The sequence below is a fragment of the Myotis nattereri genome, assembly GCF_964212035.1.
Source record: "Myotis nattereri genome assembly, chromosome: 2".
Taxonomy (NCBI): domain Eukaryota; kingdom Metazoa; phylum Chordata; class Mammalia; order Chiroptera; family Vespertilionidae; genus Myotis; species Myotis nattereri.
The window spans coordinates 161,204,027-161,231,930 of record NC_138076.1 but is presented as its reverse complement, the minus strand read 5'-3'; the positions used below and the strand labels follow the sequence as shown (position 1 = coordinate 161,231,930).

The window sequence follows — 27,904 nt, the reverse complement described above, 5'->3', positions numbered from 1 at the left end:
TAAGATGACGTGGGCTTGGCACTGAAAGTCATGCCCAGCCTGGGAGTGCCCCTGGTGTTAGCAGGAGCTCCCCATCTAGGAGGGCCTGATCTGCCAGTCCCTGAGACTCCTGTGAGATCTAACTGTACCTCACTCACCCACACACACACCACACATGTCCACACACGCCCCTCTCGCTCCTTTACTAACACTCTCTCCCTCCTTGCTGTCCTGCTAGCCACCATGTAGCACACTCTCATTTAGTCTCTATTGAAAACAAAAATTTGATCAGACAAAATATTTAGAGAAGGATATTTACTATTCTATACTCTGTAAATTTTTCCCATCTGTTCAACCAGAACTTTGACTAGAATAAGCTCTACCTACCAGTCTATATAACTTGACTCTGTCTCTCTTGAATAATTCTACTCATGGGCAGTATGCTGAAAAACCACAACCCCAAAAATGTCCTAATTCCCTGAACCTGTGAATATTATCTTACATGGCAAAAGGGACTTTATAGATGTCATAAAGTTATGGACCTTAAAATGAGAAAGAAATGAGATTATCCTGGATTATCCAAGAGTCCTCAATGTAATCACAGAAGCAGAAAAATCAAACCATTAGTAGGAGATGTTACATGAAAACAAGAGGTTGAAATAATACAAGGAAGGGACTAGGAGCCAAAGAAAGCATGCAGCCTCTAGAAGATAAAAAAGGAGGGGGGGGGGGGGGACAAAGAAACAGTTTCTCGCCTAAAGCCTCCAGGAGAAATGTACCCCTGCCCATAACTTGGTTTTAGACTTCTGACCTGCAGACCTATAAGAGAACTCATTTGTGTTGTTTTAAGCCACTAAATTTGTGGTAAATTGTTGCATCAATAGGAAACCTCTAATACATCAAGATATAAATAAAAAGAAGCATTTCTTCCAAACAGTTATATAAACACATCCAGATTGACTTCTGCTAGATTTGTTTAATTAGATGTACTAGGGTGAGAATGGTTAATAAAACTATATAGGTTCCAATTACACAATTCTATGATATGCCATCTGTATATTGCATTGTGTGTCCACCACCCAAATTCAAATTTTCTTCCATCACCATATATTTGACCTCTTTACCCTCACTAGCCACCCCCCCCTTTCTGCTGATAACCACAATACTATTGTCTTTGTCTATGAGTTTTTGTTTGTTTGTCTTGTTTGTCCATTTGTTGCTTTCAGTTTTATATCCCACATTGGATATATGCAGGAGATTCATGCACATTGAAATGAAATTCATTAGAAGGTGGCCAGCGGGGCAGGATTGGGTGAGACAGTCTGGACACACCCTGGAGCCAACCTCCCGCGGTCCCTCCCCAGCCAGCTGCACCTGGGGCAGTGCAGCTCAAAGGGTGTCTGCGGAGTGAGCAGGGTTCCTCTGGCAGGTAGGGTTCTTTGGCCTGGCCAGAGGGGGTAGGGCTGAAACTGACTCTCCAACATCACCCAAGCGGCCCCAGATTGCGAGAGGATGGTTTTCAGGTGACACACCATGAAATCAGGCTCCCTCCTCTCTGGTTCCTGGGTGCATCACGTGGCAACCGCCACTGCCAAGTCACCGCAGCTCTGCAGCTCCTGTGTTGAGCATCTGTCCCATGGTGGTCAATGTGTGTCATACCTACCAGCTGGTCGGACAGTCTGACAGTCGCTTAGCCTTTTATATAAATAGATATGAGTGAGATCATTTGGTACTTGACTTTTTGTCTTACTTAATTTTGTTTAGCATGACATTCTCAAAGTCCATCCATGTTGTTGCTAATGGCAGTAGTGTTTTGTCTTTTCTTATGGCTAGTAGTATTCTACTGTGTATATATGCACCACATCTCCTTTATCCAATCATCTATTCAAGGAAATTTTGGTAGTTTCCATTTCTTGGCCACTGAAATAATGCTGCAATGAATACGGGGGTGCATACATATTTGCAAGTAATTATTTTCAAATACATCAGGTAGATACCCAGAAGAGAGGTTGCTAAATCATATGTTAACCATGTTTTTAAATTTTTTTAATATATTTTTATTGATTTCAGAGAGGGATAGAAACATCACTGATGAGAGTCATGATCGGGTGCCTCCTCCATGGCCCCTACTAGGGATCAAGCCTGCAACCTGAGCATGTGCCCTGACTGGGAATCGAATCATGACCTCCTGATTCATAGGTCAATGTTCAACCACTGAGCCACACCAACCAGGCTATTCTTAAATTTTTGTGGAATCACCAAACTATTTTCTTTTTAATTAAATTTATTCAGGAGGCATTGGTTAATGCTATTACATAAGTTTCAAGTGTATAATTCTATAATACATTGTCCGTGTATTATATCGTGTGCTCACCCAAAGTCTAGTTTTCTGCTGTCAACTTATACTTGACTCCTTTTACCCTCTTTATCCTTTTCCCACCACCTTTCCCCTTTGGTAACCACCATACTGTTGTCAATGTTTATGAGTTTGGAGGAACCACCAAACTGTTTTCCATATTAGCTGTACCAGAGTGATGGTTCCTTTTTCTCCACAACGTCTCTGAAACTTGTTATTGTTTGTCTTGTTGATAATAGCTATTCTAACAGGTATGTAGTGGTATTTCATTGTAGTTTTGATTTGCATTTCCCTAGTAGCTAACAAAGTTGAACATCTTTTAAAATATCTATTGGTCATTTGTATGTCTTCTTGGGTGAAATGTCTGTTCAGGTCCTCTACCCATTATTTAATTGGATCGTGTTACAAAAAAATCATCAGATATGTAAGGAACCACAAAAGACTTCGAAGAGTCAAAGAAACCTTAAGAAAAAAAGAACAGAGCTGGAAGTATCACACTACCTCACTTCAAATTATACTGCAAAGCAACAATAATCAAAACAGCATAGTTTGGCAGAACAACAGACACACAGATCAACGGAACAGAATTGAGAGCCCAGAAATAAACCCACATGTACACAGGCATATAATTTTCAGCAAAGGAGCAAAAAAACATCCAATGGAGAAAAGAAAGCTTCTTCCATTAATTGGTGATGGGAAAATTGGAAAACCACAGGCAAAAGAATGAAACCAGACTACTGTTTATTCCCTTGTATAAAAATTAACTCTAAGATAAATATCACATGATCTCACTCATTTATGGAATATAATGAACAACATAAATTGATGAACAAAAACAGATCCAGAGACAGAGAAGCATTGATGAGACCATCAAACCTCAGAGGGAAGGTAGGGGAGGGTGGGGGTAAGGGGGAGAAATCAACCAAAGGACTTACATGCAAGCATATAGGCCTAACCAATGGACACAGACAACAAAGGGTTGAGGGCATGAGTGGGGGGGATGGGGGGTAATGTGGGGATAAGAACACATATGTAATAACTTAATCAATAAAGAAATTTTTAAAAAATTAACTCCAAATGGATCAAAGACCTAAATATAAGACCTGAAACAATCAATAACTTACATAGGAAAAAACATAGGTACTAAACTTATAAACCTTGGTCTTAGGATTTTATGAATTTGACCCCAAAGGCAGGGGAAGTAAGGGCAAAAATAAATGAAAATAAATGAATGGGACTACATCCAATTAAAAAGCTTATGCACAGCAAAAGAAACCACCAACAAAACAAACAGGCAACCGACCAAATGGGAGAAGGTATTTGCAAACTACAGCTCTGACAAGAGGTTAATATTCAAAATATATGAATTTTTTATTGTAAAATATTGTTTGTTTGCAACTTCGAGGGTGAAATGCCATAAATAGAGGGAAAGGAGAAACCTAAGAGAGAGGTGGACCACCCCAGATTAGTAGGTAGCAGGCTTATGAGCAAGGGAATTAACATACAAGGCTTGTCTTGGGAGGCCACAAGAGGAGAGATATTCACGCTTGCCCACTAGAACCTTAAAAGTTTATATAGAGGCCTTAACTGGGTTCAGTCACACGTACCATCCAGGTGGTCTCAACAACACATTGCTCTCTCAGGTCTCACGTGCCCTTGAAACGTGGTCAGGATGTTCATTCCAAGGACAGGGAGCAGGTGAGGAGCCTCCAATTGCCCTGGGACCAGCTCACCATCAATGGACAGTCACATCCTCTCAATGACCTTCTCCAAAAAACTGGGCATAAATAGGACTTTGTTTTAGTCATTAGTTAATCCATGGTAACACATTTCAAGAGCATTTATTTTTTATTTTAAATTATTCTTTTCAGTTTTACTGAGGAATAATTGAAAAACAAAATTATGAAATATTTAAAGTGTACATCATAGAGGTTTGCTATATGTGTACATTGTGAAAGGATGCTTTCCATCTTCTTAATTAATACATCCATCGCTATATAGAGAACATTAAAATTCTACTGTCTTAGCAAATTTTAATTTTATAAAACAGTGTTATCAACTATAGTCACCATATTATACATTAGATTCTCAGAACTTACTTATAACTGAAGGTTTGTACAATTTTACCAACCCCTCTCTGTTTCTCCTACTCCCTCGTTCCTGGAAACCAATTTTCTACTATCTGTTTTTGACTTTTACTTTTTCTTTATATCCCACATATAAATAGAGAGCAGTCAGATAGCTCTGGGAGTAGTGAGGTGTGAATTGGGGGGAAAAAAGAAAAGAAAAGAGAACTCATGGACATGGATAACAATGTGGTGGTTATGGGGGGAGGGGAAAAGGTAGAAGAGGGCATAGAGGAAATAAACGTTGAAGAAAAAATAAAATTAAAAGCTTGATATTCAAAAAATAAAAGCGATATGCAGTGTTTATCTTTTTCTGACTTATCTTGCAGCATAATTCCATCTTTGTTGTCACAAATATCAGGATTTATTTCTTTCTGAAGGCTAAATAATATTTCACTATATATTTCAGACATTTTGTATTTATTCATGTTACATTCTTTTGCCTGTGGCAATCCGGTTTACCCAAGATCATTTATTGAAGAGATTATCCTTCCGTATTGTATATTTTGGCTCCTTTGTCATAAATCAATTCACCATAAGAGCATGCAAATTTTTTAATAACATGGATATATAGTATATTAAATTTTAGTCTGATAGAACAACAAGATATTGAACATAAATATGGTGACATGTCTAGAAGTTTGAGAATATTGATATATATAGGCAGTTATACAAATTATGTTGTTATTTTTAAATAGTATTTATAGATATATTGATATATCTGAAGAGAAAAGTCTGAATGTTTGATAATATAATGTTATATTTTACATATATGTCCTTTTTCTTATTTTAGTAAAACTTCCCAAGTACAATATTATTCATATAACAAATCAGTAAATGATAAGTGTGATGTCTTTATGATACTTCCATATGGTATGTCTCAGCTTATGTTAGGTAATAGCAAAAAGGGGCTGAATTTGCATTTTATAACCAGAGTCTTTGGTTGTCCTACTGGCCTTTATTTGCTGCTGCATCCTCCACTCTCCAAGGACACTGTCGCTGAAGAAGCCATAGTTAACATAGTTTTTACCCTTATTTTATTCCTCAGAGGATTCATTAGTGGCTTTGTTCCAGGGTCACCAGGGACTCTTTGTTTATTCATTCAGTTAAATTTTTATCAAATAAGTACAATGCCAAACTAGATATAGTAAATGTGTGCTCACAGCCCTGAGCCCATAATAGCAACTTTCCTAAAACTGGAGAAGGTTCCTCACATTCCACAAACCTCATATTATTATTGTTGTTATTATTATTATTATTATTATTATTATTATTTGATATTTTTATATTTTTAGGAGGGTTAAAATAATACAACAGTATTTACATGTAAGTGGTTAAAGATGGATACTTCCAAGAGATCTATACATCTTAAAGCTGCTGTGACTATCACAGTGGATTTGTAAGCAAAAGTGACCAGAAGTTCATACGAAAATTTTCATCCCAACTACCATTTTTAATTTAGGAGTTTTAAGATTTCATGTATTTCAACAACCAGCAGAAACTATGATTGACAGTCATAACAGTAAGTGCGATAAAATTTACCATTTTAATTACATTTAGTTTTGTGTCGTTTTTACCGTGAGTTCCATTTTGCTTGAGAAAATGTAAAGTATCTTTTGTTTTAAAATTGGAAATGTGAAACAATTTCTCTATCAGTGAAGCAAACATATTTTTACTTTTTTAGAATGCAGTTTCTTTGCCATTTACTTGGAGATTTTTATGCACAAAAATATATTAGCATTTAAAAGGATTAAAATTGGATATCTATCTAGAAATATATATCATCAACCTCACATTTAAAATTAAGATATCTATTCATCTAATTGTGTAGGCATACTTCTTTGATTCCCAAAAGAATGACAGGGCTGGAAGATGACTCAGTAAGATGATGCCTGAGAGATTAGAAAGAGGGTTGAAGAAAGATAGTAGGTGGCCAGCAGAAATCTTTCTCCTATCTCAATTTGATCTAATTCAGTCATTGAATGTATCTCCAGTCCCCTTAGTGTGTTCCATCAGGAAAACCATTAGCCTAGTTTAGTTCTTCTTCCTTATGTTGGTACTGTATCCCTGAGGCCTTAACTATATTCTCTACTAGATCATCAGAACTGACCCTGTCTCATATCAGCAGAGCAACATATCAGTATTCACAATGAAGTGAGTCTACAGACAAATAAATTGGGGTCTCCAGGGAAACTTTTCATAATTCACTGTTGTAGCGAAATTCTAACCTGGAGACATTTTAAAATAAAAATAGTGGAGTCCTACTAATGTAATTGGCAATGCCTTAAAACAACCTGTGAAAAAGTTATTAACACAAACTCAGAATCAAAACAGACCCTGTCCTCTGGATTTATTGTCTTCCACATAGGTGCTCTCAATGCAAACATTGCATCAACAGAATTTTGCTGGAAGATAAAGCAGAGAACACAGTCTCTCTTCATCCGCTGAAGGTGATAAACAAAAGCAGGAAAGTTGATCCTCTTTGAAAGCAAAAGAAAACATTCAGCAACAGATTCTCACATAGAAAAAAATTTGAAATCCAATAATTATTTAATCAAAATTCCACATTTTTAAGATTTAAAAAGTGAACATTCTGGTTACATAGCTAACCTCAAGTTCCTTAGCCAGTTCAGGACAAAATGAGCTCTTTTTTAAATAACCTGATTTGGAGTTACATTGGTTAATAAAATTATATAGGTTTTAAGTGTACAATTCTATGATACATCATCTGTATATTGCATTATGTGCCTCAAAATCAATATCAAAGTACTTTGAATTATAATTCCAAAAGAAAGAAAAACAGCTTCGTAGGTGTCTGGAAAACATGCATGGATAAATTCATTTCGAAACATTTATTGAACATTTGAAAACATATCTGGGACTACATTAGTTGTATGTGAAAAAGACACACATTTAATATCCCCACAAATGAGTATTCCTTCTTATGTGTTAAAATAGTAGCAAGCATTGTTTTCCATGGGAACCCAGTGACAAGGCTTGCAGCTAATAGCTATCAGACCTGCAGGAAACTTCCCAGAGGATTTAAGAGGAAGTTGAAAACCAATGGAAGAATAGAAGTTATTCAGGTGAGCTGAAGACAGAACATATGTTCTGTGAGAAATGTTTACTAAAATACCTGTCACATAAAATGGGCTTGATAAATATAGTTCATTACTTTTATTGAAAGGAAATATTAACAGGAAGAGGAGGAAGAGGGATAGAGAAGATCATCAGTTTTATTTGTGACAATGGATTTGAAGTCCATGTTTAATGTTCAAATAGATATGTCAGATTCATCTGAAAATCAGGAAGGACTATTACAAAATAAAGATACTGATCCTATATAATAAAAGCCTAATATGCTAAGTGTCCAACCGTTTGTTTGACCATTCAACCAGTCTCTATGATGCGCACTGGCCACCAGGGGACAGATGTTCTGACTGTTAGGTTAGCTTGCTGCTGGGGTCCAGCCAATCGGGGCTGAGAGAGACGAGCCTGACATGCACTGGAGCACTCATGCAGTCCCTCTCTAGCCCCGAGTGCACTGGTGGGGTCCCTCAGCCTGGTCTGCACTCTCTCATAATCTGGGACCCTTTGGGGGATGTCCAAGAGCTGGTTTCGGCCTGATCCCCGCAGGTCAGGCTGAGGGACCTCTACCGGTGTGCGAATCTGGGCACCGGACCTCTAGTTTAGTAATAATCACCTGTAATATGATATTTCAAAACACAGGAATTAATGAAAATACATAAAAAATATAAATATGGTGAAAGTGAAAAGAGATGAAGAAAAAAACAGATAAAAAGGTCAGAGAAGTAGATTTTGAGGAAGATGGCGGCGATATAGGCAGACGCGTCCCAGGTCCTGTCCCGGAGCAAATGGAGAGAGCAGCTGAAACTAATAGCACCCACCCCGAATTGGCGAAATTGCTCAGCTGGTGAGACGGTTTGCAGCCGGGAAGAGCAGAACTCCCGTGGAAAGGTAAAAAAAACCAGGGTTTGGGCAGGAAAGTTTGCCAGACCTCTGAGCCCAGAGAGTCGGAGTGAGACCGCGTGGCAGACAGCCGCGTCCCTTGGGACAGGCACAGCCCCTGACGGGGGAAAGGAGAACCGCGGGATTCCTGGCTCCGCCGGGGGAGTTGAGAGCTAGGTTCTGTGATCACGGAGGACTGAGCCTAAAGGGGGCAGCCTGAAGAGCTGACCAGACCATGCAGTCCCAGTAAGAGAAGAAGCTTACAGAAACCGAGCCTTTCCCGTTTCCGCGGCCGGCGTTTGTTTGTTTGTTTTCACTGAATCCTGTTCATGGGACATTTCGGATACAGACACTCACCTGTGCTGAAGAGAGGGAGAGTGTGCGGAGGAGTGGAATCTGGGGAGAGACTGAGGAGAGAGGGGGGCCGGGAGAGGTGGCAGCGAATTGAGTGCTGAGACACCCCTAAGCCCAGGTCCGGGGCAGCCATTCTCTCCGGAGAGTGAGACTCCTCCCCCCAGCCCCCAGGCAAGGAGCACAGCCACACCCAGATTCCACCCTGTAGGAGATCAAGGATTAAAATAATCTGATCAGTCCCTGGGAGTTAACAGGGTCTGGCCTATAGAGGGATTTTCAATCCCAGCAACAACACGGCGCCGGTAACTAACTATTACGCAGCCAGCTCTGGGCAGTGAACTTCCACTGGTCAGAGAGGCCCTATAGCCTCAGAGGTCAACCCCAGAACACTGCCACCCAGAGGCTGACCCACAAACTGACTCTTTGCTAAACACAAAATAAGGCAGTCTGGGATACAAATGCAGCTTGCTTTAAAATAAGGACTGTGGTTTACAACACAGAGGAACAGTGTATCGCAGGGAAACCCAACACTCTCCTGGATACCTGGCAGGTCTAAGGCGAGCCACACTGAAGAATAGAAGAACCGAAGGACCTTCACTACTGCAATTCTTTTTTTTTTTTTTTTTTTCTTTTTTCACCTTTTAACTAAGAAACCAATTTTTTTCTTCTTCTTTTTTTTTCTTTTCTTTTTTTTTCTTCTTCTTTTTCCATCACCTCATTTTACCCTTTTAACTACTACCTTCTTATTTTTAACCAGTATTATTACTGCTACCATTTTACCATTTTTTAAAGTGCCATTTTATTTTCTCTTTATTTTGTTTTGGGATTAGTGTTCTCCAATCTATTTTCATCGTTATATTATTGGTTGTTTCTAGTTTGCATTCATCTCCAGGGAGCTGTTGCTGGAATCTGTTGGGATTAATGGCGGTTCTATAGGAGTATTCTCCTCATATTAAAAGTCTCTTCCCCTCTTCCACTTCATTCTCTCTTTTCGCTTTTATTTACTTTTCTTTTTTCTTTTTTCTCCTTTTTTTTTTCTTGTCTTTTCTTTTTTCGCTTCCCCCCCCCCCCCTCCTTTTTCCCAATTTCATTTTTGCACTCCTTTTTTTGGTCCCTACTTTTCTTTTTTTTTTTCTCTCTCTCTTTTATCTTTTTCCCTTCCATCCTCCTTATCCCCTAATTCTCTTAATTCGGGTGGTCACCTTTATTTGGGGTTATTAATATCGTGAATATATTTGTGTATACTGCCGGGTACGTGGTGCCTTGTTGTGTTGTATTTTGTGCCTTTAAATCAACGCAGCAGATCGAAGCTACAGCAACCTTTAGAGCACCACACCCTCTGCTGAGGAACAGCAGCTGTATGTGAAGCCTCGCCCAACCAGCCAGAAGAGCCACCTCAGCTGTGAACAGCACACACCAGAGGAGCTGCTGCCAACTGAAGAGCAGCTGCTACCGCAACCGCCCGAAGAGCAACCACAGACCAAGGAGTCACTGCCACCAAGGGAGAAACCACTGAACGACTCAACGTCTAGATATGTCAGTGAGATCAAACATGGGTAGACAAAGAAACCCCCAAAGGAAAGAGAAGGAGGACTCTCCAGAAAAGCAGCTAAGTAATACAGAGGCATGCAACATGACAGACAAAGAATTCAGAATAAGGGTCCTAGAGTGCATAAACCGGATGGAGGAAAAAATCGACATCCTCTGCAAGAAGCAAGAAGAAACAGATGAAAAAATCGATAACATATGGAAGAAGCTAGAAGAAACAGATGAAAAAATCAACAACTTAAGTAAGACCCAAGAAGAAATGAAAAGTGATATAGCTGCAATGAAAAACTCCATTGAAAGTATCAACAGTAGACTAGGAGAAGCGGAGGACCGAATTAGTGAATTAGAAGACAAGGAAGCAAAACACACCCAAAATGTACTGCAATTGGAGAAAAAAATGAAAAGACAGGAGGAGAGCCTAAGGGAGCTTTGGGACAACATGAAACGAAACAACATACGAATAATAGGGGTACCAGAACAACAGAAGGATGAACAAGGATTAGAAAACCTATTGGAAGAAATAATATCAGAAAACTTCCCTGAGGTGGGGAAGAAAAAAGTCACACAAGCCCAGAGAGTCCCAAACAAGGTGAACCCGAAAAGACCCACACCAAGACACATCATAATTACCATGGCAAATGTTCAGGACAAAGAGAGAATCTTACAGGCTGCAAGAGAGAGACGGAAAGTTACATACAAGGGATCTCCCATTAGATTGTCAAATGATTTCTCAACAGAAACACATCAGGCCAGAAAAGAATGGACAGAAATTTACAAAGTGATGCAAAGCAAAGGACTGAATCCAAGAATACTCTATCCAGCAAGGCTATCATTCAAACTTGAAGGGGAAATAAGAAGCTTCACAGACAAAAAAGGGCTAAGGGAGTTTATCACCACCAAGCCAGCAATGCAAGGAATGCTAAAGGGACTGGTATAAAAATAATAAAAAGCTCAGAAAGAAAACAGCCACACACACACAAAAAGAAATGGCTACAAATAAGTACCTTTCAATAATAACTTTAAACGTAAACGGACTAAATGCTCCAACCAAAAGACATCGAGTGGCTGAATGGATAAAAAAACATGACCCATACATCTGCTGTCTACAAGAAACCCACCTCATTAGAAGGGACTCACACAGACTGAAAGTGAAAGGATGGAAAAATATCTTTCAGGCAAATGGAAAGGAAAAGAAAGCTGGGGTAGCAATACTTATATCGGACAAAATAGACCTCAAAGTGAAGGCCATAACAAGAGATAAGGAAGGCCACTTCATAATACTAAAGGGATCAATTCAACAAGAAGATATAACCCTGGTAAACATATATGCACCCAATGCAGGAGCACCCAAATTCATAAAAAAACTCCTGGAAGATATCAAAGGAGAGATCAACAATAATACAATCATAGTAGGGGACTTTAATACACCACTGACAGCACTGGATAAGTCCTCTAGACAAACAATCAGCAAAGATACAGCAATCCTAAATGACTCACTAGATCAGATGGACTTAATAGACATCTTCAGAACACTTCACCCCAGTGCCACGGAATATACATTCTACTCAAGTGCTCATGACACATTTTCAAAAATAGACCATATATTGGGTCACAAGCAAAGTATCCCCAAATTCAAGAAGATTGAAATCATAAAAAGCATCTTCTCAGACCACGATGGCATAATATTAGAAATAAACTACAATAAAAACAACCCAAAATACTCAAACACCTGGAAGCTGAATAGCATGCTATTAAATATTGATTGGATTACCAATGAAATCAAAGAAGAAATTCAAAACATCCTGGAAACTAATGACAATGAAAACACAACAATCCAAAACCTATGGGACACAATGAAAGCAGTCCTGAGAGGGAAGTTTATAGCTCTACAGGCCTATCTCAAAAAACAAGAAAAAATGGTAGTAAATCAGCTAACTTTACAACTCAAAGAATTAGAAAGAGAGCAACAAGAAAACCCCAGAGTGAGCAGAAGGAAGGAGATAATAAAGATTAGAGCAGAAATAAATGACATAGAGACCAAAAAAACAATACAGAAAATCAATGAAACCAAGAGCTGGTTCTTTGAAAGGATAAACAAGATTGACAAACCTCTAGCCAGACTCACCAAGAAGCAAAGAGAGAGGACCCAAATAAACAAAATCAGAAACGATAGAGGCGAAATAACAACAGACCCCACAGAAATACAAATGATTGTTAAAAAATACTATGCTCAGCTCTACTCGAACAAACTAGACAACCTGGAGGAAATGGACAAATTCCTAGAAAAATACAACACTCCAAAACTCAATCAGGAAGAATCTAAAAATCTCAACAGGCCAATAACTATGGAAGAAATTGAAGCAGTCATCAAAAAGCTTCCATCAAACAAAAGCCCAGGACCAGACGGCTTCACAGGGGAGTTTTACCAAACATTCAAGGAAGAACTAAAACCTATCCTCCTCAGACTACTAAAAAAAATTCAAGAGGAAGGAACACTTCCAAGCTCATTCTATGAAGCCAGCATCACCCTAATACCAAAACCAGGTAAAGACAACACAATGAAAGAGAATTACAGGCCAATATCCCTCATGAACATAGATGCCAAAATCCTCAACAAAATCTTAGCAAATCGGATCCAGCAGTACATCAGAAAGATCATACACCATGACCAAGTAGGATTTATCCCAGGGATGCAAGGATGGTACAATATCCGCAAATCAATAAACGTGATACATCACATAAACAAACTGAAAGAAAAAAACCACATGGTCATATCAATTGATGCAGAAAAAGCATTTGACAAAATTCAACACCCATTTTTGATAAAAACTCTCAGCAAGGTGGGAGTAGATGGATCATACCTCAACATAATAAAAGCCATATATGACAGGCCCACAGCCAACATCATACTCAATGGACAAAAACTAACACCATTTCCCCTAAGAACAGGAACAAGACAGGGATGCCCCCTCTCACCACTCCTGTTCAACATAGTACTGGAAGTGTTAGCCATTGCAATTCGGCAAGAAGAAGAAATAAAAGGCATCCAAATTGGAAAAGAGGAAGTAAAACTGTCCTTATTTGCAGATGACATGATATTATACATACAAAACCCTAGAGACTCCATCAAAAAGCTACTAGACTTAATACACGAATTTGGCAATGTAGCAGGATACAAAATTAACCCCAAGAAATCTGAGGCATTTCTATACACCAATAGTGAACTTTCAGAAAGAGAGATTATAAAAACAATCCCGTTTACCATCGCACCAAAAAAATTAAGCTACCTAGGAATAAACTTAACTAAAGAGGTAAAAGACCTCTACTCAGAAAACTACAGGACGTTGAAAAAAGAGATAGAGGAAGACATAAACAGATGGAAGAACATACCGTGTTCGTGGATTGGTAGAATCAACATCATTAAAATGTCCATACTACCCAAAGCAATCTATAAATTCAACGCACTTCCCATTAAAATACCAACGGCATACTTCAGAGATCTAGAACGAACTCTCCAAAAATTCATCTGGAATAAAAAAAGACCCCGAATAGCTGCAGCAATCCTGAAAAAGAACAAAGTAGGTGGGATCTCAATACCAGATATCAAGCTGTATTACAAAGCCACCGTTCTCAAAACTGCCTGGTACTGGCACAAGAATAGGCATATAGATCAATGGAATAGAATAGAGAGCCCAGAAATCGGCCCGAACCAGTATGCTCAATTAATATTTGACAAAGGAGGCAAGAACATTCAATGGAGCCAAGATAGTCTCTTCAATAAATGGTGTTGGGAAAATTGGACAGATATATGCAAGAAAATGAAACTAGACCACCAACTTACACCATACACAAAAATAAACTCAAAATGGATAAAGGACTTAAATGTACGACAGGAAACCATAAAAATTCTAGAAGAATCCAAAGGCAACAAAATCTCAGACATATGCCGAAGCAATTTCTTCACTGATACAGCTCCTAGGGCACTTGAAACTAAAGAGAAAATGAACAAATGGGACTACATCAAAATAAAAAGCTTCTGCACAGCAAAAGAAACCATCAACAAAACAACGAGAAAACCCACTGTGTGGGAAAACATATTTGCCAATGTCATATCTGATAAGGGCCTAATCTCCAAAATTTATAGGGAACTCATACAACTTAACAAAAGGAAGATAAACAATCCAATCAAAAAATGGGCAAAGGACCTAAATAGACACCTTTCAAAAGAGGACATTCAGAAAGCCAAGAGACATATGAAAACATGCTCAAAGTCACTAATCATCCGAGAGATGCAAATCAAAACAACAATGAGGTACCATCTCACACCTGTCAGACTGGCTATCATCAACAAATCAACAAACGACAAGTGCTGGAGAGGATGTGGAGAAAAAGGAACACTTGTGCACTGCTGGTGGGAATGCAGACTGGTGCAGCCACTATGGAAGACAGTATGGCGTTTCCTTAAAAAAATGAAAATGGAACTCCCATTTGACCCTGTGATCCCACTTCTAGGAATATATCCCAAGAAACCAGAAACACCAATCAGAAAGGATATATGCACCCCTATGTTCATAGCAGCACAATTCACCATAGCTAAGATCTGGAAACAGCCTAAGTGCCCATCAGTAGATGAATGGATTAGAAAACTGTGGTACATCTACACGATGGAATACTATGCTGCTCTAAAAAGGAAGGAACTCTTACCGTTTGCAACGTCATGGATGGAACTGGAGACCATTATGCTAAGTGAAATAAGCCAGTCAATGAAGGAAAAATACCACATGATCTCACTCATTCATGGATAATAGAGACCATTATAAACTTTTGAACAATAATAGATACAGAGGCAGAGCTGCCTCAAACAGATTGTCAAACTGCAGCGGGAAGGCCGGGGAGGGTTGGGGGGCAGGAGGTAGGGGGGTAAGAGATCAACTAAAGGACTTGTATGCATGCATATAAGCATAACCAATGGACATAAGACACTGGGGCATAGGGGAGGCTGGGGGACTGTCTAGGGCGGGGTGATAAAATGGACACATATGTAATACCCTTTGTAATACTTTAAGCAATAAAAAAAAAAAACAAAAAAAAACAAAAAAAAAAAAAAAAAGAAGCACTCTTTTAGATTAAAAAAAAAAAAAAAAAAAAAAAAAAAAAAAAAAGGTCAGAGAAATATACCATCTTTGAAGTTTATCAGAGCACTTCGTAAAAGTATAAATGTATACTGTGCATAAATATAAGTATATTGTGTATTAAGATAGTTTATATTCTGCACCACTGTGAATTATGCGTGATTACTTGGGGACAGAAAAACCATAGAAGGAGGCAGTGTAAGGAGAAGAGCTGAAAAAATGTGTGTGTGTGTGTGTGTGTGTGTGTGTGTGTGTGTGTGTACGTGTAGGCATGATAGAGTTTAGAGGTGTTCAGGAGAGAAACACACAGTATGCAATAAACAAAAATAGAAAACAAAATTCTTTTTTTTAAAATTTATTTATTTATTTATTATTGCTTAAAGTATTACAAAGGGTATTACATATGTGTCCTTTTTTTTCCCCCCGCCCTTGACAATCCCCTGGCCTCCCCTACTCCCCAGTGTCTTATGTCCATTGGTTATGCTTATATGCATGCATACAAGTCCTTCGGTTGATCTCTTACCCCCCTCCCTCCTGCCCCCCAACCCTCCCCGGCCTTCCCGCTGCAGTTTGACAATCTGTTTGAGGCAGCTCTGCCTCTGTATCTATTATTGAAAACAAAATTCTTTAATCATAGAGCTGGAACAGAGACTTCAAGTGACTACAGAGAGTGCATAGAGAGCCCAAGTTATCTGACTAATATTGATACGTTAGGGAACAAATCATCAGGCAAATACATCAAACAGAATTCTTGAAAGTCAAGATATTTTGCTCCTATTAAATGACAGACCCATAGGTGTGAATAGTCGTCCTTTTCAAAGTAGCATTAAAATTGTAAATATTTTTAAATAATTTTTTAAACCTGAATATGATAGGTTTCATACTTTTTGATAATCTATAAGATGTCTCAATGTTACATGCAGATATAACTGAAGTCAAGAATCAGCAATGGGAAACCATACTGTAACATTCATTCTGCTGGGCCTGACAAGTGACCTTCAGCTGCAGGTTCTGATTTTTGTCTTTTTCTTTCTCACCTACATGCTGAGCATAACTGGGAACCTGGTTATCATCTCCCTCATCTTACTGGATTCGCATCTTAAAACAGCCATGTACTATTTCCTACAAAATTTCTCCTTCTTGGAGATCTCATTCACATCTGCTTGCATTCCCAGATACTTGTACAGCATAGCAACAGGTGACAAGCTCATTACCTACAATGCCTGTGTCAGCCAAGTGGTTTTCACCGACCTCTTCGGTGTCACTGAGTTTTTCCTCCTGGCGGCCATGTCCTATGACCGCTACGTGGCCATCTGCAAGCCCCTGCATTATGTGAGCATCATGAGCAGCACGGTCTGCAGAAGACTTGTCTTCTGTTGTTGGGTGGCTGGTCTATTCATTATAATCCCCCCACTGAGTCTGGGCCTAAATCTGGAATTCTGTGATTCTAATGTCATTGATCATTTTATCTGTGATGCAGCTCCCCTCCTGAAAATTTCTTGTTCAGATACTTGGTTCATGGAACAGACTGTCATGATTTGTGCTGTGCTGACCCTTCTAATGACACTCATGTGTGTAGTACTGTCCTACATTTATATCATCAAGACAATTTTGAAATTCCCTTCTGTTCAGCAAAGGAAAAAGGCCTTTTCCACCTGTCTTTCCCACATGATTGTGGTCTCCATCAGCTATGGCAGCTGCATCTTCATCTATATCAAACCTTCAGCAAAGGAGTCAGTGGCTATTAACAAGGGTGTGACAGTACTCACTACTTCCATCGCTCCACTGCTCAACCCTTTCATTTACACCTTGAGAAACAAGCAAGTAAAACAAGCCTTCAATAACTCAGTCAAAAGAATTGTGTTATTTTCTAGGAAATAAGAGAATGTGAAGCCAAATAAACACCTATATAATGCACTTACCAAATTCCACACTCAGGTTCATTTATTCAAAACACTTATTCATCCTGATCTAGTGACATCTTCCTCACAACCTTCTTTTAAGATCCTTCTATACACAGGCATATTAATAGCTTCTTTATCTTTATTGTTGATACTATTACAGATGTCCCCTTCCCACACACACACTGTTAACCCCTTTCACCCCGCTTCCGCCCACTCCCCAGGGTCCCCAAGCCTCCTCCACACTATGGTCTATGGTCTATGCATATATGCATATACATTATTTGTTTAATCTCTTCCTATCCTTCCTCTCCACCCTTCCATCCCCTGCAAACAGGGTAGTCTGTTGCATGTTTCAATGTCTCTGGATCTGTTTTGTTCATCAGTTTATTTTCTTTAAATTTAAATCCTGATTTTGCCTTCAAATTAGAAATACCTAATACAATAAAATAAAATAAAACAGAAGTATATCTCCAAATTAGAAATATAAAAAGAGAATACATAGGTTAGTAAAGATTTACATTTTCCAGCAAGAGAGTACATAACAGTGGCCATTGTTTCATCCAATCCAAACTTTCAAATGATTTATTCATTGATTCACTTAACAAATATGTATTGGGTAATTTCTTTGAAACAGCTACTGTTTTAAGCACTAAAAACAGAGAAGTATCAACCACCCAGCAAAAACTTATTCTCCTACACCAGTGATGGCAAACCTGTTGAGCTCAGCGTGTCAGCATTTTGAAAAACCTTACCTTAACTCTGGTGCCATGTCACATATAGAAATATTTTGATATTTGCAACCATAGTAAAACAAAGACTTATATTTTTGATATTTATTTTATATATTTAAATGCCATTTAACAAAGAAAAATCAACCAAAAAAATGAGTTCGCGTGTCACCTCTGACACACGTGTCATAGGTTCGCCATTAATGTCCTATACCCTCAAGGGTAAACAAAACCAATTCTATGTTAAATAAAGCAAAATGGTTAACTTGCACTCAAATAAATGTTTTTTCATAAAAGGGGATATAAATCTCATAATGATGGGGAAAACATCTGAAGTACTAAAGCTTAAAAATTATAAGATTTGTGTCAATATCAAATTGCTAATAACCAAAACTTTTAACTGTTATACCCTTTCCTCAAAAAATCCATAAAGTTAAAGGAAAGATATTGACAATAGATCATTACTATTTTGAGGAAATTAAATATTTTGGTATTACAAAAATTCTGCCAAATGTAGGCACATAGACTGAAATGCCAACACAGAATGTCACTAAAACAGAACAGTTTTTAAAAGGTATATGGAAAGCTGTAATTAAAGTATTACATCTTTTCTTATATGTGAAAAGTTATACATGGGAAGAACACAAACTCTTTACCACATTTCTTCCAAAAAAATAGAAGCTCATAGGTTATCATCTGTAACTATTTCCCCCATCCCACTACACATGAGACTCCAGAAATTTGAACCTACATTTTCCCTCTGCTTTCACGTCTAGTCTTTTATATATTCTGTTTCTCTGTCGAAAATATTTTCCTCATTCTTTGTTGACTCACAGTTTTCTCCTTAAATTTTTTAATTTAGAAGGCACTCGGGTTATTTAAAAATTAAATATAAAGCTGCTATGTGAGCCAGCAACTCCCCTTCTGGGTATTTATCCGAAAGAATTAAAATCAGGAAATTAAAGAGACATCGGCACTCCTATGTTCATTACAATACTATTCACAATAACTAAGATGTAGAAACAACCTAAACATCTATCAACTGGCTAATGGATAAAAAAAAATGTAGTATAAACATAGAGCAGAATAGTATTCATACTTTAAAAGGCAGAAAATTTTGCTCTGGCCAGGTGGCTCAGTTGTTTGAATCATCGTCCCATATACCAAAAAGGTTGTGGGTTTGATTCCTGGTCAGAACACATACCTTGGTTCTGGGTTCTATCCCTGGTTGGTGTGCATATGGGAGACAACCAATCGGTGTTTCTCTCTCACATGGTTGTTTCTCTCTCTTTCTATCTCCCTTCTTCTCTCTCTAAAAATCAATAAACATATCTTCAGGTGAGGATTTAAAAAATAAAGAAAAAGAAGGAAATTTTGCAACATGCAACAACATGGATGGACCTTAAAGACATTATGCTAAGTAAAATAAGCCAGACACAAGACAAGCACTTCATAAACCCACTTACATGAAGTATCTAAAAAGTTAAATTTATAAAATTAAAAACTAAGATGGTGGTTACCAGGTTCTGAGGGAAGGAGAACAAACAAGCATATGTTTCAGTTAAGATGAATAAGAACTAAAGGTCTACTGTACCTTAAGTGAAAAATAATGTACAATTTTTAAGAGGAAACATCTCATTTCCAGTGTGAATTTTTTAAGAGGAAAGATGTGTTAAGTGCTCTTACCACAATAACTTTTTTCAAAACCACACACACATTTTTTAAATAATAAAGAAACAAGCACATATAAATACAATTTTACGGAAATACCAAAATCTAGCTTGATGCTAGTTAATTTGATTACCAAAAGGTTGTGGGTTCAATTCTCAGTCAGAGCACATACCTAGGTTGCGGGTTCTATCCCCGGTTGGGATGTGTATGGGAGGCAAACAATCAATGTTTCTCTCTCACCTCAGTAAATTTAATTTAAAAGAGACTCCCAACAACAACAAAAATGTTCTGAGTCAGAAAGCTTCACAGGTGAATTTTATGAAGCATTCAAAGAAGAACTACCACCTATCCTTCTCAAATTATTAAGGGGAGGGAGGACTCCTAAGCTCAATTCATGAGGCCAGAATTATTCTAATACAAAACCACATATGAAAACTACAAAGAAATACAATTATATGCCAACATTCCTGGTGAACATAGATTCAAAAATCCTCAACAAAATATTAGCAAACAGAAATCAGGAATACATTGAATAAGATCATACATACACCATCATCAAATGAGGTTCATTCCTAGGATGCAAGATTGGTAGAGTATCTGCAAATCAATGTGATAAGTCACATAAATAAAATGAAGGATAAAAATTATATGATCATATCAATAGATGCAAAAAAGCATTTGACAAAATCCAGTACCCATTTATGATAAAAAAAAAAAAAAAAAAAAAAAAAAACCTCAGCAGAATGGGAACAAAGGGAACATACCTCAACATATGTCATTCCATATATAACAAACCCACACACAACAGGGGCAAATTTAAAGTGTTTCCCTTAATATCAGAAACAAGACAGGGATGTCCTTTTTGGTGATGTTTATTCAACACAGTATTTGAAGTCCTATGGTTGCCAAAGGGGACAAGGTCCAAGAACTAGTGAAAAAGGTGAAGGGATTAAGATGAATAAGAACTAAAGGTCTACTGTACCTTAAGTGAAAAATAATGTACAATTTTTAAGAGGAAACATCTCATTTCCAGTGTGAATTTTTTAAGAGGAAAGATGTGTTAAGTGCTCTTACCACAATAACTTTTTTCAAAACCACACACACATTTTTTAAATAATAAAGAAACAAGCACATATAAATACAATTTTACGGAAATACCAAAATCTAGCTTGATGCTAGTTAATTTGATTACCAAAAGGTTGTGGGTTCAATTCTCAGTCAGAGCACATACCTAGGTACATACCTAGGCACATACCAAGAAGTACATTGGTAGCTACAAAATAGTCATAGGGATGTCAATACAACATGGGGAATACAGTAAAAAATATTGTAATAGCTATGTATGGTGCCAGGTGGGTACTGGAAATGCCAGGGTGAACACTTCCTAAAGTACATGCTCTCTAACCACTATGCTGTGTACTTGAAACTAACACAAAATAATATTGAATGTAAACTATAATTGAAAAATAAAATGTCTAAGGAGACTAGACTGCAGGTAGTGAGCACACAATAGAGTATACAGATATAGTATTATAGAGTTCTACACCTGAGATTTATATGTTATTAACCAATGTTATCCCATAAATTTATTTTTTTTTTAAATACTATCTTGCCCTGGTCGGTATGGCTCAGTTGGTTGGAGTGTTGTCCTGTGCACCGAAGGGTCACTGGATCGATTCCCAGTAAGGGTGCATACCCAGGTTGCAGGTTCGACCCTGTAGGGGTGCATACAGGAGGCAACCATGCAATGTTTCTCTCTTACATCGATGTCTCTCTCTCTCTCTCTCTCTCTCTCTCTCTCTCTCTCTCTCTCTCTCTCTCTCTCTCTCTCTCTGAAATAAAAACATATATTCAGGTGAGGATTAAAAAAATACTATTGTGAGACCCCCGAAGAGGGACCCTCACTCTGTCCCATAGATTGACGGCGACCCAATCATCCGCAGGAGACGTCACTTGATGCAATCAGCAAGAGGCTTTATTCCAGCATGCTGGGGCACAACTCATACTCACGCAGGAGCAGAGGAGTTGGGCCCCGAACAGAGAGTTTTCCAGATATTTATGGGCAAAAATTATACATTAGGGAGGGGTCGCATGCAGGAGGGAGAGAGGGGAACAAAGGATTTCCAAAGGGGTCTGAGTTGTCCTGACAAGGCTGAAGGTTTAGTCATCATTCCTGGTTTATCTCAAGGTTGATTGAAGCCTGGCTTACTCAGCCCACCCTTTGTTGGGGCTATCTCCTGGAGGAACAGCCTTGGGGAGGGTGTCATTCCGTTCTGTTCCTATCTCTAGTGGGGGAAGCCTAGGGAGTTGAGATAAAACAGGCAGCTAAGCCTGGCAGCTGGGCCTGTGCAGTTTGTAACATTCTTTCACTATCCTATATAATAAAAGCCTAATATGCTAAGTGTCCGGTCAGCCAGTCGTCCATTCAACCAATGAAAGCGTAATATGCTAATGATATGCTAAGGCTGCTCAACCCCTTGCTATGACATGCACTGACCACCAGGGGGCAGACGCTCTGACCAGTAGGTTAGCTTGCTGCTGGGGTCCGACTGATCAGGACTGAGCCAGACAGGCTGGACATGCCCTGGAGCCCTCCCACTGTCCCTCCCAGCTGGCCAACCTTCCACATCCCTCCCTGGCCCTGATCATGCACCAGTGGGGTCCCTCAGCCTGGCCTGCACCCTCTCACAATCCAGGACCCCTCAGGGGATGTCGGAGAGCCGGTTTTGGCCCTATCTGGCAGGCCAGGCCAAGGGACCCCCACTGGTGCATGAATTCATGCACTAAGCCTCTAGTCTTTACATAAATTCATGCATGACCATATTTTAGGAAGTGCTGACAGGGGGAAATGGAAATAATAGTATTTTTATTTTTTAAATATTCATAAATATTCATCTAGTTCAGCGGTTCTCAACCTGTGGGTCGCCAACATGTGGGTAGCGACCCCTTTGGGGGTCGAAAAACCCTTTCACAGGGGTCGCCTAAGACCATCGGAAAACACATATATAATTACATATTGTTTTTGTGATTAATCACTATGCTTTAATTATGTTCAATTTGTAACAATGAAAATACATCCTGCATATCAGATATTTACATTACGATTCATAACAGTAGCAAAATTATAGTTATGAAGTAGCAACAAAAATAATTTTATGGTTGGGGGTCACCACAACATGAGGAACTGTATTAAAATGTCACAGCATTAGGGAGATTGAGAACCACTGATAGAGTTCTTTAAAATATAAAAAAGAATTATCACTTGCTTTGAGTTTTCTAATTTTCTATTTTGTTATCTTTTATAATGATTGAGAAAAATAGCAAGCGGAATAGAGCTGAGTGATCTTTCAGCTTTCTTAGATGGTAGGGAAGAAATACAGGAAAGACAGACTACTTCTTGATCTTTGGTTTTTTATTATTTTATCTTGACCTGTGCCTGTTGCTATTGTCACATCTTTGTGTCTCTAGGGACAGTGCCCCCACTGCTGCATCTTACAGGATTTTTGCCCTAGTTCATTACAAAGGAAACTCATTAGTGATGTTTGAACCTGTGTCACCGAGGACCCAGTTGTTTAATACTTAGTTTGAGGTACAGCAAATAAATCAAATATAAGTCTTAATAGTGTGAAAGCCTCTTATCCTATCCAGAAAAGTCATAATATCAATGATTTCAAAGCAAAAAGGGGAAATAGTTGAACAATATTTTACTTTCAACCAAGAAAGAGTAGAAAACATTTCCTAGGCATCAAGTTCTTAGTTTGAAAATCTCATGTTGGAGATGAAAAATTCAAAGAGCCCTACGTCCTCCCAGAGCACGGGTCAGGGTAAGTAGAGTCATAAACTTAAAGAAATTTTTACACAAACCTTTTTCAATAGATTCTCTTCCTCAAGTTAGCCCTTAGGGTTCTGGTTGCTAAAGAATCAGCTGAAGCTATTATTAACTTTCAGACGAGTAAGTACATTGGCTATTTCATTTACTTTCATCTTTGGTAAATCTGTGTGTTGATTTTCTTTGAAAAGATTTGACATTAACTTTACAAAATCAGATGTAATTAATATTTGAATTATTATGTAAAGATCCACCGGTTTTTCTGAGTTGTATCGTTCAATACTGCATTTTATAGTTTTCATAAAGATACTGTGAATTTATATGCAGTGAAAAGTTATCTCTTCCACACTCTCACTTTCCTCTTTAAAGAAAAAAGTGTATATCTACATTAAAATCACCTGATATGACAGGTCTTAACAATTGAAAAAATTGTTGAAATTTTTGAAAATTGAAAAAATTAGCTTTCTTTGCACTTTTTAAAATATAAAAATATTTAAAAGATGCAAACTACTTTTGTGAACTTTGCCTTTTAAAAACTAGCATTGATAAATGGAATAAATAAAAAATATTTTGGAGCGGGGCTGCCACACAGGGTGGAGGAAAGAGCATGTTACCGTGTAAAGTTCTAGGAGCCCCTGGGTTACAAAGTACATAGTGGAGTAAGGAGGTTAGGAAGGCTGAAAAGAGCATCCTTTCCTTTAATTCAGCGGTTCTCAACCTGTGGGTCGCGACCCCTTTGGGGGTCCAACGACCCTTTCACAGGGGTCGCCTAAGACCATCGGAAAACACATATATAATTACATATTGTTTTTGTGATTAATCACTATGCTTTAATTATGTTCAATTTGTAACAATGAAAATACATCTTGCATATCAGATATTTACATTACGATTCACAACAGTAGCAAAATTACAGTTATGAAGTAGCAACAAAAATAATTTTATGGTTGGGGGTCACCACAACGTGAGGAACTGTATTAAAATGTCACAGCATTAGGAAGGTTGAGAACCACTGCTTTAATTACAATTATCTATTTAGTTATTATGTGGTGTCCTTACAATTCCTGAGAATGTTAAAGTTCTTCAAAAACATCATTGTCGTCTCTTCTTTCAAAGGATGTGACAGTAAACGTTGGGGTTTAACTGTAGTTCCCAGTCATACAGTGAGAGATGACCTTGCTCTAATCTCTGGAGAAAAGGAATATTTTAAAGGAACAAATGACAGCCAATCATATAACAACTTACTAGAGTTTTGCTAGGAAATTGAAAAGCAACTTGTTTTTTATTCATTTATATGAGACGTTCAAATCCTGGAGATACTATTCCAAAACTAAAAATGTATTTGAGTATGTTAGTACAACTAAGTGTCATAGCTGAGGAAAAACTATGGAACAACCATTAAGCCAAAGCAATAATTAGAAAGTTCTTGGACTCTGGTTTTAAAGTATAATCAAAATATGTTCTAAAGAGACATAATTGTAAAACTAAGAAGGGAAACATCTTTATCTGCAAGAAGACAAGGAAGCAATCCTTAGATGTAGACTGAACGGATAAATATTCCATGGTATAAATTGTGAATATTCAATGGAACCAAAACCTGTTTCAAATAAAAATTCAACCATCTTGGGAAAAGGCACATGAAACATAGTGTGGATACAGTCACACTTTGAGTTGAAGGAAAAGGTGATACAAAGTTTATTAATCATAACTTGGTAAATGATTACAAAAGTTCTAAATTATTATCTCCTTTTTTCTTAAAATTTCATTTCCAGGAATTATTATGAAATTATGAGATAATGTTTATAAAAAGATACTTTTGAAGATATTGTAACAATTATGGAAAACAAAGAGAGACATAAAAGTGTGTTGGAAATTGATTTTAAACTTGTGGTACAATCATAAACCTAGTTCAATGTAGGTGACATTTTGAAATAATAAGAACAAAAATAAAGAGGGATTTAAAAACTGGAGTCACACAAATACCCTAGATTGAAATTAAACAGGATTAAATTAAATAAATTTACCTTATAGAAATGTAAAATATTTATAATTTAAAATGAATAGCATGTGAACAAATTACATATTCAGATATGCAAATTCCTTGACCTCCAGTTTAAATATCTTACAGATTTCCTCAAAGAAACAAAAAATAGCCACCGAGAAAGATACAACTATCTGCTTGAGAGCTAAAGCAAGGAAGAGAAGCCAGTTAACAGTTTGGTAAGCAGGGAAGTAATGACATAAGCAAAAGGGGTGGTAGTTCATGGTATGCATGACTTTATTCGCCAGCAAAATTACTATTTCAAATGCAAAAAAATCCTGTGTTAAATACAAGTATATGTAAAATTTACAAGTAAAAAGTAAAATAAGTGTGGCAAAGGAGTTTCAAGATGAAACTTGAATATAGGTTTGAATGTGTAGGCAAATGAATAATACATATACGTTATTATGTGTGTATGTAATTTACACAACAGTATGTCTTACCATGGACTGTAAGCCTCGGATTGTTAGTTTTGGTAGCTATCCCAGTAGAGAAGACAACAGTCCCTGATTTCAACAAACTCACTTTCTCAGAGGAAGTGCTAAAGTGGAAGTAGCAATTATTTGTATTGAAGCATAAATGAGGAACACTTAACATAGACAATAGAGTACCAAAGGACTTTCCAGTAGAAATGATGCTCAAGTGAAAATCACAAACATATAGTTACATCTGTATTTTGGGAGACTGGGAAGTAAGGATGGAATGTGGAAAGAGAGAGATAAGAAAGGATTTTTTTTCAGACAGATCATCAATATGAAGTGCTTACAAGAACTACTACATAGTAAATTCTCAATAAATAAAATTTATTCTTTCTAGTATAAGGAACATGGAGTAGAAAGAAGACTATATGAGTTACACAAAGCATAAGTCCCACTTGGGATTTTGAGTTCACAGCACATAAATTATCTGTAAGAGGCGAGAAAATAACAACTGCCATACACGAAGCATGTACCATGCATCAGATTTTATTGTACAAAACAAAGAGGTACATAAAAGTGTATTGGAAATTAATTTTAAACTTGTGGTACATTCATAACCCTATTTCAATGTAGGTGACATTTTGAAATAATAGAACAAAAATACAAAAACAAAAAGGGATTTAAAAACCGAAGTCACACAAATACACTGGATTGAAATTGAACAGAATTTAATTAAATGAATTTATCTTATACAAATGTAAAGTATTTATATTTTAAGATTATCATTTTAGGTGAATATGGTAGATACTGTTTTTATCTCCATTTTGTAGATTAACTTACTGAATGCCTGAGAAGTTGGAAAACTTGCCAACAGTCATACAGACGAAGGCGGAAAAGCAGGTATTAGATGATGGAGATCTCGCTGCAGATCTGATCTTAATCTTGATGTACTGCCGTTAAGGCTAAGACTGAGGGAGACGATAAAGACATGTGCATGGAGAGTATATTTAGTAATTTAGAGTTGATTTTGGACTTAGTAATGGTGACAAAAAGGCGTCAGAGTGTTTTCCATGCTTAACTAAACAGAATGAAAGCATAAAAAAAACTGAGTTTTTTCCAGCTGTACATCATTAGGTCTGACATTTCTTCACCTACGGCAAATACATCATGCAGTAAAATACTCTGTATTGTATATCCAGTAGACACTGAGTGTAAGTTACACACTAGCAGAGAAACATAAGGAGAGTCCGAGGAGTCATCCAACAATGTTTAAGCTACATGTTAAAACATAAAAACAAAACAACATAAACACATTTGGTCATAGTGGCAAAATGTGAAATAAAAGTTACAGGTAGACCAACAACGCCTGTGCATGGAGCTCAGATTAGTTCTTACATGTTTACATTTTATCATGACCAAATCTTCATGGAAATACATGAAAAAGGTATTACATTTAAATATTCACCTTTGAGATAAGAAATCTTAGACATAAGAATAAATCATAATTTTGTTGAATCACAAAACATTATATAGGTCAAAACTACCCACGTGAGAAAGTTCAGTCTTTGGTATAAGTTAAAACTGAAATAAAAAAGGAAACAACAGTGCTAAAACAATTTTTTTATTTAAAATATGTTTTAAAATCTATCACAAAACTGCCAAAACAATAAATAAAATAAGCAATTAAGTAGCAAGGCCCACCAGAATGTTGGCAATATCAACTATTAATTTATAGCAGAAACTGCATGTGAATTAGTTTGCTAGTAGTCACTGTTTATCTTTATCTGGCTTTGATACCACCCTATTCAAATAGAATATCTCTAAACTTTACATGAAATTAAATAAAGT

At 37.4% G+C, this 27,904-nt stretch overlaps 1 protein-coding gene across 1 annotated transcript in view; it reads left to right on the top strand.

Moving 5' to 3' along the window:
- LOC308513907 (uncharacterized protein) overlaps positions 1–17,345 on the top strand; it is a gene marked incomplete at both ends in the record, with an annotated part of 47,969 nt that extends 30,624 nt beyond the window's left edge. The window contains one exon of the mRNA XM_081083977.1: positions 16,400–17,345. Within this exon, the coding sequence (XP_080940103.1) occupies positions 16,400–17,345 (946 nt within the window). The remainder of the gene's footprint in view (positions 1–16,399) is intronic.
- Positions 17,346–27,904: the final 10,559 nt, after the last annotated feature.